An 18,176-nucleotide genomic window follows, 5' to 3' on the forward strand; every position below is an offset into this window, starting at 1 on the left:
TAGTTGGAATATTAACTTCTTTTCATAGTGTCTCAAATTGCTCACCTTGAGATTGAGAAAGCTTATCTTGGGTCCCGCCTTAAGCATAGTTGCTTGAAGTCACAGAATGTCGTTCACTTTCTGTGGTCTCTGGTCATCAAGTCACTTCCTGTGTGGATACTGCTTGAAGTACATGTGAAACACCACATATACTGACTGACACGGCGGAGAGACACAACTCCAAAACCTCGAGCGGTGGAAGTGAGTGAAAGAAAAGCGACATAGCGCGTTTGACCTCGGCTGTTGTAAGAATGAACTCATATCAAGTGGTACGGCGCATTAAGCTATGGTGTTTCTGTCTCACTGTCAACTGACGGGAATGATGAATTTCTCAACCTGACATCTTCGTGGAGGACAAAAACAATCACACAGGCCCAGGATCCTCCAGCAGCCACTGTGCCCAGGCTCCTCTAGCAAGGCACCAACAAGTAAATCGACAGACTTCAACGGGCCATCACAAGGTAATACCAATCTCATCATTTTCAAAATGCCGCCTAAAAAAGCAAACCCAGGAGTTGAAGAGGAGTTGGAAGAGATTAGGAAATCGCTTAATTTCATGTCTGATGAACTGAGTAAAGTGGCTAAACAACAAGGTATGCTACATGACCTAATGGATGAAATAAAACAACTAAAAAACCTCATAAAGGACAAGGACAAGAAAATAGACGACTTGGAACGGCAAATCGAGGACCTTGAACAATACACAAGAATGGATGATTTAGTCATAAGTGGACTGGAGACGCAACACCGAACCTACGCCAGAGTAACAGCTGGCGGAGGTAAAGACGGTGAAGATGCTCCGGTAGAGGAGCTGCAAATGCTTGAACAGCAAGTGATAAAAATTCCTTCAAACGAAGAATGTAAGTATTCAGAGCCATCATATTGTAGCATGCCACACACTCCCCAGTAAAGACAGTAAAACAAAGGCAGCAATTATTCTTCGGCTTGTGAGTCGCAAAACAAAGATTGAGTTACTGAAACAGGGTAAGAAGCTAAAATGGACCGGTGTATATTTAAATGAACATTTAACGAAAAAGACTGCTGAAATTGCAAGATAGGCACGCAGCCTGACAAAACAAAATAAGATACAAGCAACATGGACGAGGAACAGCAAAGTAATGATAAGACTAAATGGCAATCCCGAAGAAGCGAAAGTTGTGATGATAAGAGAACTCAAAGACTTAGAGCAATATAAATAATCAGGAATCTGCTATGGAAACTATTGGAAAAGTGACGATTGGATAATGAACAATGGGTATGGAAAGTGTTTCTGGCCTTATGGCTCAAAAAACAATGGAAAAAACAACAACAAAAACAAAAAACACATAAATGACAAGTTTGGACACAGATTATAGGTTTCCATTCAGAGATATTGAAGAGGAAGAATTTGATTATGAAAAGGACTGTCAAGGTGGTTATTTTGCCACACACACTGAGAAATCGAACTTCAAAACGTTTAATTATGCTGAACACAACATGCATGACCCTGAAAGTAACATTGACCCAGATAACCACTTCTACAATAACAACAATAGTACTTGTGAGTACTATACAGATGACCAATTCAATATGAATATTAAAATGGCAAATGCATTGTCGGTCATACATTTCAATAGTAGAAGCCTGTATAAAATATTTCTAAAATTACAGAATGTTTAAGTAAGTTAAAAAAAGTTTAATATAATTGCAATATCAGAAACATGGCTCAATAATGAGAAAGTTAGTGAAATGGGACTGGAAGGATACGAATTATTTACAATGAACAGGGTGAATAAAAAAGGAGGTGGTGTTGCTTTATATGTAGATAAAGTTTTGAAATGTAGTCTGATTGAATGTATGTCAAGCACCATAGATAACGTATTGGAATGTGTTACTATTGAAATCCATGTTGAAAAAGCTAGTAATATAATTATAAGTTGCATCTATAGGACACCAGGATCATTGAGACATTCAATGAAAAACTTGCTATGTTTAGCAACCTAAATGATGAAAAAGTGCAAATAATTTGTGGTGATTTTAATATAGATTTGCTAAACCCAAATGGACATCAGAAAACAACAGATTTCATCAATACAATGTATAGTAACTCCCTTTTCCCTGTAATTATAAAACCAAGTAGAATAACAATTGATACAGCTACATTGATAGATTATATATTCACAAATAAAATTGACCATGAAATAGTAGGTGGACTTCTTATAACTGATATAAGCGATCATCTTCCTGTTTTTGCAATTTTCTAAAATTACTTTGGGATTAAAACTAAACAAAAGAATCAAACATTTGATATGATACGACATAGAACAACAAGAGCCATTACTGCCCTCCAGGTGGACTTAAAGGAACACAATAGGAATGAGGTTTTTGCAAATGAAGATTCAAATAGTGCATATGATGCATCCCTATCAACTGTAATTTCACTATATGAAAAACATTGTCCTTTAATGAAAATCACTAGAAAGCATCACAGATCAAATAAGCCATGGATCACAAAGGGGATAGAAGATGCATGTAAAAAGAAAAATAATCTATATAAGAGAGTCATAAAACCGAGGACAAAAGATGCTGAAATAAAGTACAAGTTATATAAAAATAGATTAGTAAATATTATAAGAACAAGTAAGAAAGAATATTACCACAAATTATTGGAGCAAAGTAGAAGTAACACACAAGAAACATGGAAGATATTAAATAGTATAATCAAAAAGGGCTCAAAAAATAAGAATTATCCAGACTATTTCAAAAAAGATAAAGATATTGTGCTTGATAAAACGAAAGACATTGCAAATGAATTTAATGATTTCTTTGTAAATGTTGGCTTTAATTTAGCAAAAGAAATTCCAGAGTCAAGAAATAATAATGACTTAAATAAACATATTACTCAGAATGTGTCCTCCATGTTTATTGGTGCTGTAACTCATAGAGAAATAATTAACATTGTGAAGGCATTTAAAAATTAAAAAGTCCACTGACTGTTTTGGTATTGACATGATATTAGTTAAAAGTATTACAGAATATATACTGCAAACTTTCGCATACATTTGTAATCTGTCCTTTCAAACTGGTGTGTTTCCCTCACAAATGAAAATAGCAAAAGTTATTCCAATCCATAAAAACGGAGAGAGATGTCAGTTTACCAATTACAGGCCAATATCACTACTCCCACAGTTCTCAAAAATTTTAGAAAAGTTTTTTGTTAATAGACTTGATAAATATATTGAGAAGCATAATCTCCTAAGCGATAACCAATATGGCTTTAGAGTGAAAAGGTCCACTTCGATGGCAGTGATGGAACTTGTAGAAGGGATATCTAATGATATAGATAATAAGGAATATACTGTGGGTGTATTTATAGACTTAAAAAAGGCGTTTGATACAATTGATCATTCTATATTAATGAATAAACTAGAGAGATATGCCATAAGAGGGATAGCATACAAGTGGATGAAAAGTTACCTGGATGACAGATATCAATATGTCGAAATCAATAATGTAAAATCTAAGCAGTTGAAGGTAACTTGTGGTGTTCCTCAGGGCTCTGTGCTGGGCCCTAAATTATTCATATTATATATAAATGACATATGTAATGTTTCCAAACTGTTAAAATGTGTATTGTTTGCTGATGATACCACTCTGTATTGCTCAGGTAAAAACCTAGAACAGCTTATGACTACAGCGGAAAAGGAGTTAAATATATTAAAAAACTGGTTTGATGTAAATAAGTTATCGTTAAATATAAAGAAAACAAAATTGATTATTTTTGGCACTAGACAAATGAAAAATGTATCTAAAATCAGGGTTAATGGAATTGAAATTGAAAGAGTGTACGAAAATAAATTTCTTGGAGTGATGATTGATGATAAGCTGAGTTGGAAGTCTCATATAAACCATGTGAAAACAAAAATGTCAAAAACCCTTGCTATTCTCTATAAAACAAAGCATGTCCTGAACAAAAAAATCATTAAACACACTTTATTGTACTCTGTTGCTTCCATATATGACTTATTGTCTGGAGATATGGGGTAATGCATATAAAACAAATACTCTTCCTATTTTCAAATTACAAAAAAGAGCTATAAGAATTATAAACCAATCAAACTATATAGAACCAACTAACATTTTGTTTATTAATCTGAATACCCTGAAATTTTATGATTTAGTTGAATATAAAATGGCACAGATAATGTATAAAGCACAAAATAACTTGCTTTGCCCCAGTACTCAGAAGCTGTTCAAAGTCAGAGAGAGTCAATATGACTTAAGGGGAACAGATTTCTTTAAAAAAAACAAAACAAGATAAGGACAAATATAAAGCAGAGATGTGTTTCTGTTAGAGGAGTTAACCTGTGGAATAGTTATGACAGTGATTTAAAAAGGTGTGGTTCATTTTCCTTGTTTAAAAACATGTTTAAAAATAGAGTATTAGAAAAATATATAAATCAAGAATGAAAAGAGCAAAAATAATAATACTGAAACTCTTGATTGTTTTGCTTTGATGTAGTTACTTATCTAAGGTGGAAAGTTTTTTTTTTTTTTTTGTTTGTTTGTTTGATTGATTGTTTGAGGTGACTTTTGTTGTGATTTGGCGCTATATAAATAAAATTGAATTGAATTGAAGTTTGTCTGTTTTTGCTTTGTTTTATTCTTTGCTTCGAGCCCTGTGTACAGGAGCTGCATGCAAAAAGATGTTTTGTTAAAAGGGTTGGCGTAATAAGCAAATGCTTCAGCCAATACCTTTTAATTAGACTTGTCTCATGCTTTCTTGCTTTGTGGTAGATCTTTGTTCTGTATTCATTGAGATATTTGAATGCTAATAAATCAAATCAAATCAATCAATCAAATCATACTAAGGGTAATTTACACTGTCATAGATTTAACACTGTCTGTGAAGCTGGATTTATGAAGAAAAGCATTTAAAGTTTTTAGACCACGTCTAGCGCCATTTTCTCAGTACAGAACTGGTAACTCGGTTGAAAACAAGGAAGCTAAAACTAAAAAGCAGTACAAGGGGATCACTTTTGTCATGTTAAAAAACAAGTTCATGCTGTGTTGCTTAAGCAGTAAGTAGTTAATCGTTATTCGGCTAGCTGAAGAGAAACGGAAAAATCCACCTATTAGCTCTAATGCTAGGGTTTGTAGAGGACTCTATGAATGAGGTCAGTATTGAGGAAAGCCTGTTAGAGTCAAGTACACCAGTGGTTGACCAGACCAGCATTGAGCACTGCAGTTATCTGGCAAAGCAAGATGTCAGTGCATTAAATTAGTCTTTGTTTTTCCAAGCACATTCAAACAGTTTGCAACATAACTATTACATGTGCATCACACCACAAACATAACAAAGCTTTCTTACTGAAGCACAATCGGGAATCCTGACCTCCATCAGTATATTCATATGGGAATAGATTAAAAAATTAAAATAAAACACTTGGGCCTCGGAGGAAGAGATGCTATACTTTTTGGAGCCCTAATTTTCTTGTTTAGAAATTCTTATCTCATATTATCTCACAGAGTGGATTGCTACTACTACCAGAAGTGAGGAAAATGTAGGTGAAGGAGAGTGTAACATAGCAGGATTTGTTTTCATGTTATAAATCCAGCTTCACAGACAGGGGTAAATCTGTGGCAGTTTCTGAGTATAAATTAGACTTTTAGAATTAGAATTAATACATGTTTCATGTTTACTTTTAGGACTGGCTTTACAGCAGGTGAAGACTGATCGGGTAACTCTAGATTAATATAAAAAAAACACTTAAATGAAAGGTGTCCAAGAAAATTGAAAAATTGGGCCAAAAAAGCTAAGTCCGATTTTGTATATTATTGTGTCAGCTTAATCTTAATCGATCCTTTTCAAGTGTACAGAAGCATTGAAGTTTTTGATTGTTCAAATACATATATCTAGCAATGAAAGAATTAAATAAAATTAACTTCGAGGAAATAAGTATTGTTGCATAAATGGAGAGATTTTAATAAAACTCTAATAATAATACTGTGGTCCTCTCTGGCAGGAAATCATTTTCATCAAGAGGATATTCTGTTCATTAAGAGGTCATGGTGGAAACTGATCATTGTGATGAGAGGTAAAATAATTTCTTTCTCATCACATAAAAAGAAAAAAGAAAACAAAAATATTCAGGAATTAGAAAAAAACATCAAATCACTAGAAGAAGCCTACGCGTCCCACCAAGATCAGGAAACATTGAACAAAATACGCAAAACAAAACTAGAATTAAATGAGATAATTGATAAAAAAACAAAATTCTTAGTACAAAGACTACGCCTACAAAATTATGAACATGGTAATAAATCCGGTCAATTTCTAGCAAACCAGCTAAAAATAAATAAAGAAAAAACAACTATATGTGCTGTTCAAGATTCATCTGGGAACACATTATATGAACCGATACAAATAAACAACATTTTCAGGGATTTCTATAAAACGTTGTATTCACCACAAATAAACCCATCTAAAAAAGAAATTGATCAGTTTTTGGACAACATAACTCTTCCAAAATTATTGGACACTCAAGCAATGGCACTGGATTCACCACTGACACCAGGTGAACTCCAGGAAGCCCTGATAAGTATGCACAATAATAAGGCTCCAGGTCCAGATGGCTTTCCTGCAGAATTCTACAAAGAATTCTGGTTGATTCTAGCACCAGTTTTCTACAGAACGTTGTTGGAAATTAAAGAAAAGGGCAGACTTCCATCAAATATGAATTCTGCAAACATTAATCTCCTGCTAAAACCAGGCAAAGACCCTGTATATCCCTCAAGCTATCGTCCAATATCCCTTATAAATGTAGACCTTAAAATAATCTGCAAAGCTCTCTCAAAGAGACTGGAGAAAATAACCCCCCTCTTAATTCATCCTGACCAAACTGGTTTCATAAAAGGTAGGCACTCATCAACAAATACACGTAGATTACTTAATTTGATAGACTAGGCTACTCATACACTAAAAACCTAGAAACTACAATATTCTCTTTAGACGCAGAAAAAGCATTTGACAGAGTTAACTGGAAATTTCTATTTGCAACTTTACACAAATTTGGTTTTGGATCCTCTTTCATAAACTGGTTAAAAATATTATATAATTCCCCAACAGCTTGTGTTAGAACAAATGACCAGACATCCTCCAGCTTCTGTCTCTTGAGGGGCACCAGGCAGGGATGCCCACTCTCCCCTTCACTATTTGCAATTTTTATTGAACCACTAGCAGCAGCAATTAGACAGAATTCAGTAATTAAGGGCATAAAATGCAAGAACGTGGAACATAAAATCAGCCTTTATGCGGATGATGTGTTACTCTTTCTCCAAAATTCACAAACCAATATCTCTGGGGTGATTGAATTGATAAACTCTTTTGCAAGAATATCAGATTACTCAATTAACTGGTCAAAATCTACAGTCCTACCGATTAATTGCTCCTTCCATAATTCCTCTTCTACACCACTGCAATCGGGAAATATAAAATATTTAGGTATTAATGTTTCTCCCAAGCTTGCAGATCTAACTAAATTAAACCATATCCCACTTTTAAAGAAGGTAGAAGATGATCTGGCTAGATGGAAATGTCTACCCATATCACTCATGGGAAGGGTTGCCGCTATAAAAATGATGGTCTTACCAAAAATAAATTATTTATTCTCAATGATCCCAACTAAACCGCCACAAGATTGGTTCAGATCTCTAGATTCATGTATGTCCAAATTCCTTTGGAAAAATAAACCCCCACGTATAAGCTTAAAAACACTACAAAAGACCAAGGATAAAGGAGGACTAGAACTGCCTAACTTTCAGCACTACTTCTTAGCCAACAGGCTTCAGTTTATCTCAGGATGGCTAAAACACACCCTCTTAGATGAACCTTGGCTAGATGTAGAACAAGCACTCTGCAATAATCTAGAGATCTCAGACCTACCATTTATCAGCTCAAACATCCAACGACATGAATGCTTTAAAAGCATCAACATCAGCTCTTCTCTGACAGCATGGTGGGAGTTTCTAAAATTGACGGCGTCTTCATTAATCCCATGCAAACGTACACCTATCTGGAACAACCCTGACATATTACAAAACAATAATATGATAAACTTTTCAGATTGGAGTGATAAAGGAATCAAATATTTAGAACATATACTAGAAGGAACAGAATTTATTTCATTTGACGGACTAGTTACACAATATGGGATCAACAAGAAAAGATTTTTAGAATATCAACAAATTAAATCCATAGTAAAAAAGAAATTTAAACCGGGTCAAGTTGAACTACAAACACCACCAAGTGTGGTTCAATTTCTTACTCTTAAACCCCCCAAATTACTATCCAAAATATACAGAATGCTTTCTAAAACAGATGAATCAATATCACTTCCTATTGCAAAATGGGAAGCGGATTTATCAGTTAACTTAGACCTAAACTTCTGGTCTCAGATTTGCTTAAAAACCTTTCATCTAATTAGAAATCCCAGTCTTCAATTAATTCAATACAAAATATTACATAGAGTACACTATACAGGTCATCGGATGTTCAAGATGGGCTTTACGTCTACCAACAACTGCTCACACTGCCAAACCAATTCACCGGACAATTATATCCACGCTCTTTGGTTCTGTCCACCAGTTCAGAAGTTTTGGCGCGAGATATGTGAAGACTTATCAAAGTGTCTGAAATGTAACATTCCAACTTCCCCCTTAGTGTGTTTGTTGGGCAGCTTAGATAATGTCACTTCAGAAAAGAATATCGCCCATATGGTTTTCACTGCCCTATGCATAGCCAAGAAAACAGTCCTCATGAACTGGAAAAATAAAAATAATCTTAATTCTAACCAATATAGAAATTATCTATTAGATTACATTAGTCTTGATACAGCCTCTGCCACCACATCAGATCAATTGCTCTGGGCTCCTTTGATCAGCTCCATCACCTAGTGGGGGTGGGGGGGTCATAGTTTGGTCCCGCCTTCACTGTTGTGATTGGTGTGGGGGTAGGGACAGGCTTAGGGCGTCGGGGGGTTCCCCGGAGGCATCTTCCTTGGGGGGCTCAACCCGGGGTAGCGGTCATGTCCGGTTAGGGGCTCTGTTGGCTCTCCGGTGACTGTTTCCTCGCGGCTGCGTGCAGCGGGGCTAGGGGAGGGTCTGTGCTGATGGACGTGGGTTACTGACCTGGTAGCCTGGCTGGCCCTGGGTGGGTCCGGGATGGGCGTGAGGTTCTGGGGGCGCTCCGTCTCTGGGCTGGGACCCGGACTGGGCCTCGGGGGCTTGGGTCCTGGTTGGTGTGTTGCCGGGGTTGTGGGCGGGTGGGTGCATGGGGGCCCAGCCCTGGAGCAGGGTGCCGCCGGTGCGTCGAGCCACCTGGGGGGCTCTTCAACTGGTGGGGGAGATTGTCACATCTTGCAGGAGCTTTCCTCTCCTCAGGAGCTCCCTCTGCAGGAGGGGGAGATACAGGAGAGGTGGAGGAAGATCTCAGCCTGGGTGTTTATTGTCTTATGTAGTCTGGAAGATGAGTGGATGGTGGGGTGGGTGCAGTTTTCTCTGTGGTGGGGTTGGGTGGACTGTCCCGGGCTCTGTGGGGCCGGGCGGCGCTGCTGCACTGGGCCCGGTCTGGATGGGCCTGGGCCCCCTTTCCCTGGCTGGTCGCGGAGTATGGGGGTGCCTACTGGGGTCAGCGGGGGAGCTGGCCCCAGGGAGGGGTCACTTGCCCCTCCCTTCCTTCCCTCCCCATCTCCAGCTGCCTCCCTCTTCCCGCTCCACCACAACCACCCACACATGCAGGGCCTTGGAGTAGGGGTATGTCACCAGGGTGCAGAGGAGGCTACCCCCCCCCCCCCCCCCCCCCCCCCCCCCCTCTGTCCCCTTCTGGCTGCCTCTGCCTCAATTTTATCCCACAACTTAGACATTCACATTACTCACACTCTCATTACACATACATATAGGATCTTGGGGTGGGCACGATACACGGAACCCAAAGTACCATCAGGGTGTACACCCCACCCCTGGCATCGTTGCCCACCTCTCAATTTTAAATACACGTAGACATTGAGGGCTAGCAGGAGGGACCATGCGCTTACCTGCTGCTCTCTGGCAGGTAGCTCCATGCCCTCCTGGGTTTTAAATGCACCTTAGAACACACATGCATCAACATTACAATGAGCGGGTGGAGGGAGGTTTGGAGTCTTCTCTCACCCCCGTTCTCTGCGACCTGCTGGAGCAGGGGGGCTAGAAGGAGGAGTTGGCCGTCCGACTGCGGTCTGGAGTGTGGAGCCTTCCTGCTGCTGCGGAGTCGGGGCGGTCTGCCTCCCCCCACCGCAGGGAAAAGGGAAACACCACCTGGGTCTGGGTGCAGTTCCCCCCTCCAGGGGCGAGGGCACCTAGACCCGGTTTGTAGAGTACGCTTGGGGAGTGTGATCGTGTGTACAACGTCTCTTTATGTCTGTCTCCACGTTGGTTGAGTGTGGAGTAAGTGCATATGAGAGCATGAGGGTGGGAATGGATGTTTGTATCTGTGTGTGCCTGTATGTCTGTGTCTATATGTCAGGTTGGGTGTCAGGCGCCACCTCTCTGGGGACATCTCAGGCCCTCCAAGGTTTGGAGGCCTATCTCCCCCTACCACCACTTCCCCTGCCAGTGGCGGACCCCCTCAGACATCGGTGCGTTGGTGGTTCTTTGTGTCCGGGGATGGGCGTCCAGGTACACACCGGCTCACTCCTTGGCGGCCGCTTATCGGGGCCTGGAGCCTGGGGCTCGCTCGGGCCACTTCGGAGGTGGGGTGCCCCCGGCCTCTCGGCCTGGGGCTCGGTCACTCAGGCGCAGCTGGCTGCCGGCGGAGCTCACGGGCGCGTCACCGCAACTCCCCCTGGCTTCTGCTCCGCGGCTGCTGAGTGAGCCCTCATCTGGGACTCTCCTCAGCTCTTTCTGGGACAGTGGCGCGGCTGCCCCTCTGTTGGTCTTCCTTGGTCTCTTGTGTTCTGGGGGCCTCTGGATGTCTGGAGTTTTGATCTCCTCCATACCTGCTTCATGCCCTGGAGGACGGGGCTGTGGCCCCCCCACACCCTCTAGCAGATCATTACATGAAGGAACCTTTTAAAAAAACAAAAAACAAGCGCGTCCATGCTCACAGGTGTACACACGGGTGATCACACCCACAAACTACACCCTTTTTGGCTCCTACCTCAAAGCACACTGTGTTCTGTTGATCTTATGTGCTGCACAATAATGTTTAACATTTAGTATTTACTGTCATATTCCCATATATCATTGTGATGTTGTTTATTCTATTACTCTTGTTCTCTTCTGCTTGCTTTCTTTTTTCTTTCTCAGCAGGTGATCCAGGTGATTGATATATGCATTTTTTTTTCTAGAAAGAAAAAAAAAAAAAAAAGGAAACTGATCATTGACTTGACTCATTTTGTATTTAATACTCCATTCATTTTGATTTGCTATGGTCAGTCATTATTAACCCCCCGTCTTTCTGTCTGAACGTATTTACTTCAGCTCTATCTCTGTGACTCGCTCCTTGTCCCTTCTCCAGTAATCCAGTGGTGCTGGACTGTTTTTCCTGTTTAATCCTCTCTTCCTGAGTGACTGCTCATTGGCCTGCTTCCACCCAGCCCCCTCCCCCCCCCCCCCCCAACTGTCACTGCGTTGTCACTTTGTAGAGGCCCTGCAGGGTCAGTGACTCTCACTCACTGACATATCAAATCAACAGCTCATTAATATGGTTCTGAGTGGACATCTATCTACAATTTCTTAACTGCAGACAGTTCAGAAATCCATATTTGACATTTATGGAAAAATGGCTGAAATGTTAATTTCCTCGCAACGCCAAATATGTGACGTGGAATTTTGAAATACAGTTCATTTTTTCCCTTTTTTGTATATTAAGAAGCAACGCAACAGAAGTTGTTTTAACTACTCACCTATTTAGGAAAATCATTTTCCATAAGCAGGTTTCTCTCTGTCATGGTGAAAGACTCTTGCTCTCTCTCAGCCATTTCCTTTTCTTCCAGGAATTGTTTGCGGTCTGGAAAAAAAAAAAAAAAAAGAATTCATCCCTTCAGACTGTTTGTACTTTGTTCTGAATCCCTAGTAACCTTCAAAGCTTGGTATGTGTGTTTTCTTCCCTTGGATGTCCTGTTTTGTAAACTTGGCCATAATACCAGTTTCAATGTAGGAGTTAAAGGTGGCATGACGTGTTTGTTTTTGTTTTGTTCTTTTTTTCTTTTTTTTTTAATTGTTTTTTCCATTCACCTCAGCTAAGGTAGCACAAGACGCAAGTAGACTTTAATCTTGGAGTAATTTTCCTGCTTAGAAATATGTGCAGCTGGACATGTGATACCGTATAGCTTTTGCCATATAGATATCCCTTTTACATTAGTGTGTGATTTATTTGCTATTGCTGGTGTTTTACTGTCATCAGCTGTGTCTTCAGCTAATGTCTCTTTTTTTGTCAGTCATTAGAACAAAGTTTATTCTTTCTTTTCCTTTCAGAACAGAAGACCAATGGGCAGGAAATTATAAATCAAATCAGAATGACATTTATCAGGAGCTGCAACCTTTATGCAGATTACTTTACAGCTTATAGTGGCCATCTGGTTGCCTTGCTATTAATTCTGTAGTGTAGTGTGTGATCACTAAAGGTGTTTTATTGTCATTAGCCACTTATTCATTTTTTTTCCATGTTTGTAGAAAAGAAATGTTTCATTCTTGTAGGCTTAGATATTTATGGGGCTTGGATATTTTCCCCCTCATTTTGGTTCAGAGGAATCTCCAGTTTCCATCTATTTTCATGTTCCCCTTTTCCTGCTGCTTTTCTATGCTCTGGCCCTTTCCCCTCCTGCAGGTTAGAGGTTATGGACACTGCTTCTGCATTTTCAGAAGAAGTGGAGATGTAGACGCTTAACAGATCCATTGATTTTGATAATGTTTAAGTGAATGCAACTTTTCATGTTGTTCCTGTGGCTGATTTAGCAGTCTCAACAATGGTGAGATTAGTTGCATGACAGGGAGTTTGAGGCCATTTGCTGTGCTATCTCTACAGTACTTAGGCTGAATAGTGCTAAGTGCATATCATTTTAAATGAGACATGCATGTCGCTGTGATTCTGTCTGCATTGTAAACACAGTTCTCAACAGAGTACACCGATCCCCAGTAGAGGAAGTCTCCCAGGCTCTCTGTGATTGAAACTTGATCCTTGGGTCAGTCCCAGAGGGTCTGGGAGACTTCTGCTACGCTCGGATATAACCATGTCACACACTCTTGGGTTTCCCCAAGAAATTGGCTAGCTGGTATTTTGCAGCTGTCATCTTTAAGCTTTTTACTTTCTTAGTTTTTACCGTCGTCTCTTTGCAAGGGCTCAAGACTGTTGTGTTAAAACATGCATTATTTCACTTCTGCTGTTACTGTGTCTGACATGCATTGTTGGAGAAAAGGTTAGTAAAGAAACCAGATAAGGCAGACAACAGCTATAAAGGTGAGACATCGTATCCAGCTGCCTGTAGTGGGACATCTGTCAGTTCAAGTTATAGTCGTTGATTCACTTTTTGACCTAGACTTAAGTTTTTATTAGATAAACTGCAGTTTTTGGCACCTAGTTTCTTTTTTTTAGCCCTGGAGGTAACTACATCAGTTAGTCAATAGAAGTGTTTTTCTGTTTTATATCTGGCTGTTTAAAAGTCTATGAGTAAATGAAACATCAATTTAAGAAAATTGGTTAAAATATTTTTATTACAATCTTAGTGGCTTTCCTTGGGAGTGGCAAAAACTGTTGTAAGGAAACCAAACAGTCACAGATATTCAAGAGAGTTATTGAAGATGGCTAAAGCATAATTCCTCTCAGAAAAATGTACTTGTGAGACAATGGAGTAGATACAGGAACATACTTTTTCTTTTTTTTTCTTTTTTTTTTAAGCCATCATAGGACTTCCTGCTGCAGAGTTCGAGTAAAAAAAAAAAAAAAAAAAAAAAAAAAAAAATGAACACCATTTCTCTTGACCTTTTCTCAAATGTCATCTTAATTTTCAGCATCTTCATTTTCATCACTTTAATTTTTGTCTAAAATTCTGGTTAGAAACATTTTGCTGCTTCTGCATGATGCAGTTGTTTTCCTTCATAGTAAAATCCTTCTAGAACCAGAAGCCTCAACATTTGGCATGTATCGACTTTTCATGTGACTTAAATTCAGATTCTTTGCGGGCACCATGGTGTAGTGTTTTGCCTTATGACTTTTTTTGTGCGTCCCCTGGCAGGTATGCAGTTATTGCCTTCGGGTGTGCCAGCTGTCCGAAGCTCACCTGTGGGAGGGAGGGCTGCGGCACAGAGTTCTGTTACCACTGTAAGCAGCTGTGGCATCCCAACCAGACCTGTGACGCAGCGCGCCAGCAAAGAGCCCAGAGCCTCCGCCTCAGAACGGTGCGCTCATCCTCCCTCAACTACAGTCAAGAGAGTGGAGCTGCAGGTGGGCTGACTTAACGATTTTACACAACACGCTTATTAGGAGAAGGGAAAAAAAACAAAAGAAGACAACGCTGATCATCAGTCCTCAATGAGCAATCCCTAACCCATATTTCACTGTTGTAAATCATACTCTGTTGTTACTTCTAGCTGATGACATCAAGCCGTGTCCACGCTGTGCTGCTTACATCATCAAGATGAATGATGGCAGCTGTAACCACATGACGTGCGCTGTCTGTGGCTGCGAGTTCTGTTGGCTCTGCATGAAAGAGATCTCAGACTTGCACTACCTGAGGTAAGCATCTTAACACATACATATACAGTATATACTAATAGACATAAAGTACATGCTGTTGGACCAACGGTTTCACTACAAGTATTTTAAGAATTTAGCAATTAAAAAAAAAAAAAAAAAAAGATCCTGCTGTGATGAAAACCTGTTGGTCATGTGACACCCTGTAACTACAGCACATAGCTAGTAGTTGTTCCACCGTTTATTTGCTGGTTAACTTTTGTTTCCAGATTGGTACCTGAGATTAGAAGGCTATCCAGCGCTTGCTCTTCCTGTGAACATTTCTCACTGTTTCTGCTCGTCTTTACCTCTCTCAGTCCATCAGGCTGTACTTTCTGGGGAAAGAAGCCGTGGAGCAGAAAGAAGAAGATTCTTTGGCAACTGGGAACACTCGTGGGTGCCCCTGTTGGCATTGCACTCATTGCAGGCATAGCTATCCCTGCCATGATTATTGGTATTCCTGTATATGTGGGAAGGAAGGTAAGGCCTTGCGCACACATACCTACACAGTAGATTGGGATATATTTCAGTTTTCCTGCTCATAGTTTTTACTACACGGATTTTGTTTATTATTGGGATGTGTCTCTATGTAGATTTATAGTATTATAAAGTCATAATTCATTCTTAGTGTTGCATGTACCCTTTAATCCTTTCAGAATGTCCACATGCTTGTTGCATAACTTTATTCATGTCACTGCTGTCAGCAATCAAAGTAAACATGGCGAGTAGCCAGAAACAATCACTGCAACAATCAGTAACCAGCTAGTTCTACTGAGCGGCCAATGTACCCTCAGTCATCTCATTTTCCCAAACTCTGGAGTTGATCTGAGCCAGCAACAGTCATGTGTTACTAACCTGTGTGTCTGTGTATATGTGCACTTGTTTTGTGTTACTCACAAGTCGGGATCTGTTTAGAATAAGAACTTCACATTACAATAAAATGAAACCAGTTGGTCTCCAAAATTCCCCACGAAAGGCTGCCAGCAAGAATCTTGAGCCAACTGACTTTTCTTCTCTGCAAACGTCCAGCGCACATTCAGAAGTGATCACAACATACATGAAACATCTGAACATGAATCACTTACACTCCACAAGCACCAAAGTCAATATAGTTATCTTTGAACCATTGTCCCAGGTGTTTTATAGGGGCTTTTTGCCACTAGCACTACCACATTTGTATTGTTTCTGCAATGAAATGCGGGCAGTGCAAAAGAACAGAATGCAACAAAGAAAATGTCAGCCAACCTAAAGAAACAGCATTCATCAAAGAGTTGTCTCATTTGTGGTTTCTTAAAGAGGAAGTTGATGGTAGTAAAGATTTACACCGAAAGACAGAGAGGCAGACAAGAGTTCTGTCTCCTGCAACAGTAGCTCAGTAAAGTTGTCATAGTATTGCCAGTGCCTCTAAAATAATTTCTGAGGAGCAGGTAAAAGGTAAACAATAAGCATTTTTATTTTTATTGTAGAAATCTGCTCCACAACAACACTGTTAATCATACTTTTTCAGTGGTGTCTTTGAGGACTCAGCTCATACGTTAAGTGCAAGTTCACTCTCCTCTAAATGTGTCTCTCACATTTGTGCCACTTTTCTCTGTCAGATCCATAACCGCTACGAAGGCAAAGATATTTCCAACCACAAGAGGAACCTGGTGATCGCTGGTGGGGTGACTCTGTCTGTCATCGTGTCTCCAGTAGTGGCTGCAGTCACTGTCGGTCAGTCTGTGCTCTAACCTGCACCCTCCCAACTCTCTAGTTCTCTTCTCACTGGAGATCTTTAATGACATGCTGTGCCTGTGTTTGACTTTGTTGGAATCAGGAATTTCTTATGTTTAATGTTCAAGTTCAGATTATACAAAAGTTTATTTTCACTCATCATTTCTCATTAGCTATTTTGTAAACATGGGAAAAATCAAAGAGGGATGGTCTGTTATGTTTTTTATTTTTTTAGTGCTCTGACCTTATTTGACCCTGGTGTGTCTATGTCTCTCGACTCTTTCACCTCTTAGGCATTGGAGTTCCTATCATGCTTGCATATGTCTACGGCGTGGTACCCATCTCTCTGTGCCGTAGTGGTGGGTGTGGTGTCTCCGCTGGGAACGGGAAGGGAGTTCGCATCGAGTTTGATGATGAAAATGACATGAACGTTGGGAGCGGGGCAGCTGCCGCTGGTAAGGTTCGATTTCCAGTCCCGATCTGAACTAGCCCACCACCCAAAACCAAGAGGGCGTGTTATGCCAATCGACATTATTTGTAAATAAGATCTTTTGCTTGCTTCACTCATGGCAAGTACTCTTTCCTTCCACAGTAAACTGTACTTCCTCTGCCTCTTCACTTTTCCAGGCCTACAGTTGCTTTGAAAAGTGTACTTGGCAGTATACTTTTATTTTACATTTTTCCTCTTTTCACACTTCAAAGGTGTGTTTGAGGATTAAAATGCTAGTTTTAGGTAAGGGTTAGGGTTAGACAGTAACTTGTGATGGTTTAAGTTAAAGAGTTAAGTTAAAGAGAGCCATACAAATGTGCCTGACTGCCCCTTCACCCACATACAGAGCCACATCCTCATACTTGGCACTGCACTTATAATACACAAACTAAGACTGAAGAGAATCTTCAGTGAAAACCTGTCAAGATAAGCAAAGAACAGACGGATGAACAAACTGATATGTTTTTTTGTTTGTTTTTTTAAATTCCACGCTGATATATTTTGTTTTGTTTCATGTTCTGTGTAGATACTACATCAGTCGCAGACGCCAGGAACAACCCCAGTATAGGTGAAGGCAGTGTCGGTGGGTTGACAGGCAGCCTGAGTGCAAGCGGCAGCCACATGGACCGTCTGGGGGCCATTAGGGACAACCTGAGTGAGACGGCCTCCACCATGGCCCTGGCTGGAGCCAGCATCACCGGCAGCCTGTCTGGCAGCGCCATGGTCAATTATCTGAACAGGTAAATGTGTGCTGCAATATTTAAATGTGGTTGTGACTTCAGTGTGCTCTCCTGCATTGTCTTATTTTCTCTCTCTCTCTGTTGTCAGGCTGGAGGTGCAGGCTGATGTGCAGAAGGAGCGCTGCAGTCTTAGTGGCGAGTCCGGCACAGTGAGCCTGGGAACAGTCAGCGACAATGCTAGCACCAAAGCAATGGCTGGATCCATTCTTAATGCCTACATGCCTCTTGACAGGTGAGCATCATAGGTTTGGATAAGTCGAGAAAGCATGATCTTCTGTTCATTAGCATGTTTAGTCCAGTTCTTTGTAGCTTCATAGTGTGAAACAGATGCAGCGGATTAGTGAATAATACCTGTATTATTGTAAACCTGTGCTCACGTCAACTGAACACAAAGTATTATTGTTTATATCATCATGTTTTGAACCTAGCCTAATTTCTAACCTATTGT

The 18,176-nt window shown here is 40.2% G+C and overlaps 1 protein-coding gene across 1 annotated transcript in view; it reads left to right on the forward strand.

Moving 5' to 3' along the window:
- Window positions 1-18,176, forward strand: part of LOC146698036 (E3 ubiquitin-protein ligase RNF19A-like) — a 44,022-nt gene that overhangs the window by 21,427 nt on the left and 4,419 nt on the right. The window contains exons 3-9 of the mRNA XM_085472978.1: window positions 14,289-14,497; window positions 14,644-14,788; window positions 15,103-15,265; window positions 16,384-16,498; window positions 16,792-16,953; window positions 17,515-17,728; window positions 17,817-17,960. Of these exons, the coding sequence (XP_085329104.1) occupies window positions 14,289-14,497; window positions 14,644-14,788; window positions 15,103-15,265; window positions 16,384-16,498; window positions 16,792-16,953; window positions 17,515-17,728; window positions 17,817-17,960 (1,152 nt within the window). The remainder of the gene's footprint in view (window positions 1-14,288; window positions 14,498-14,643; window positions 14,789-15,102; window positions 15,266-16,383; window positions 16,499-16,791; window positions 16,954-17,514; window positions 17,729-17,816; window positions 17,961-18,176) is intronic.

This window comes from Copadichromis virginalis, linkage group LG11 (genome assembly GCF_057382275.1).
Source record: "Copadichromis virginalis isolate Kocher_CV1m ecotype Utaka linkage group LG11, C_Virginalis_male_GT1.1, whole genome shotgun sequence".
In the NCBI taxonomy this organism is placed as follows: Eukaryota; Metazoa; Chordata; class Actinopteri; order Cichliformes; family Cichlidae; genus Copadichromis; species Copadichromis virginalis.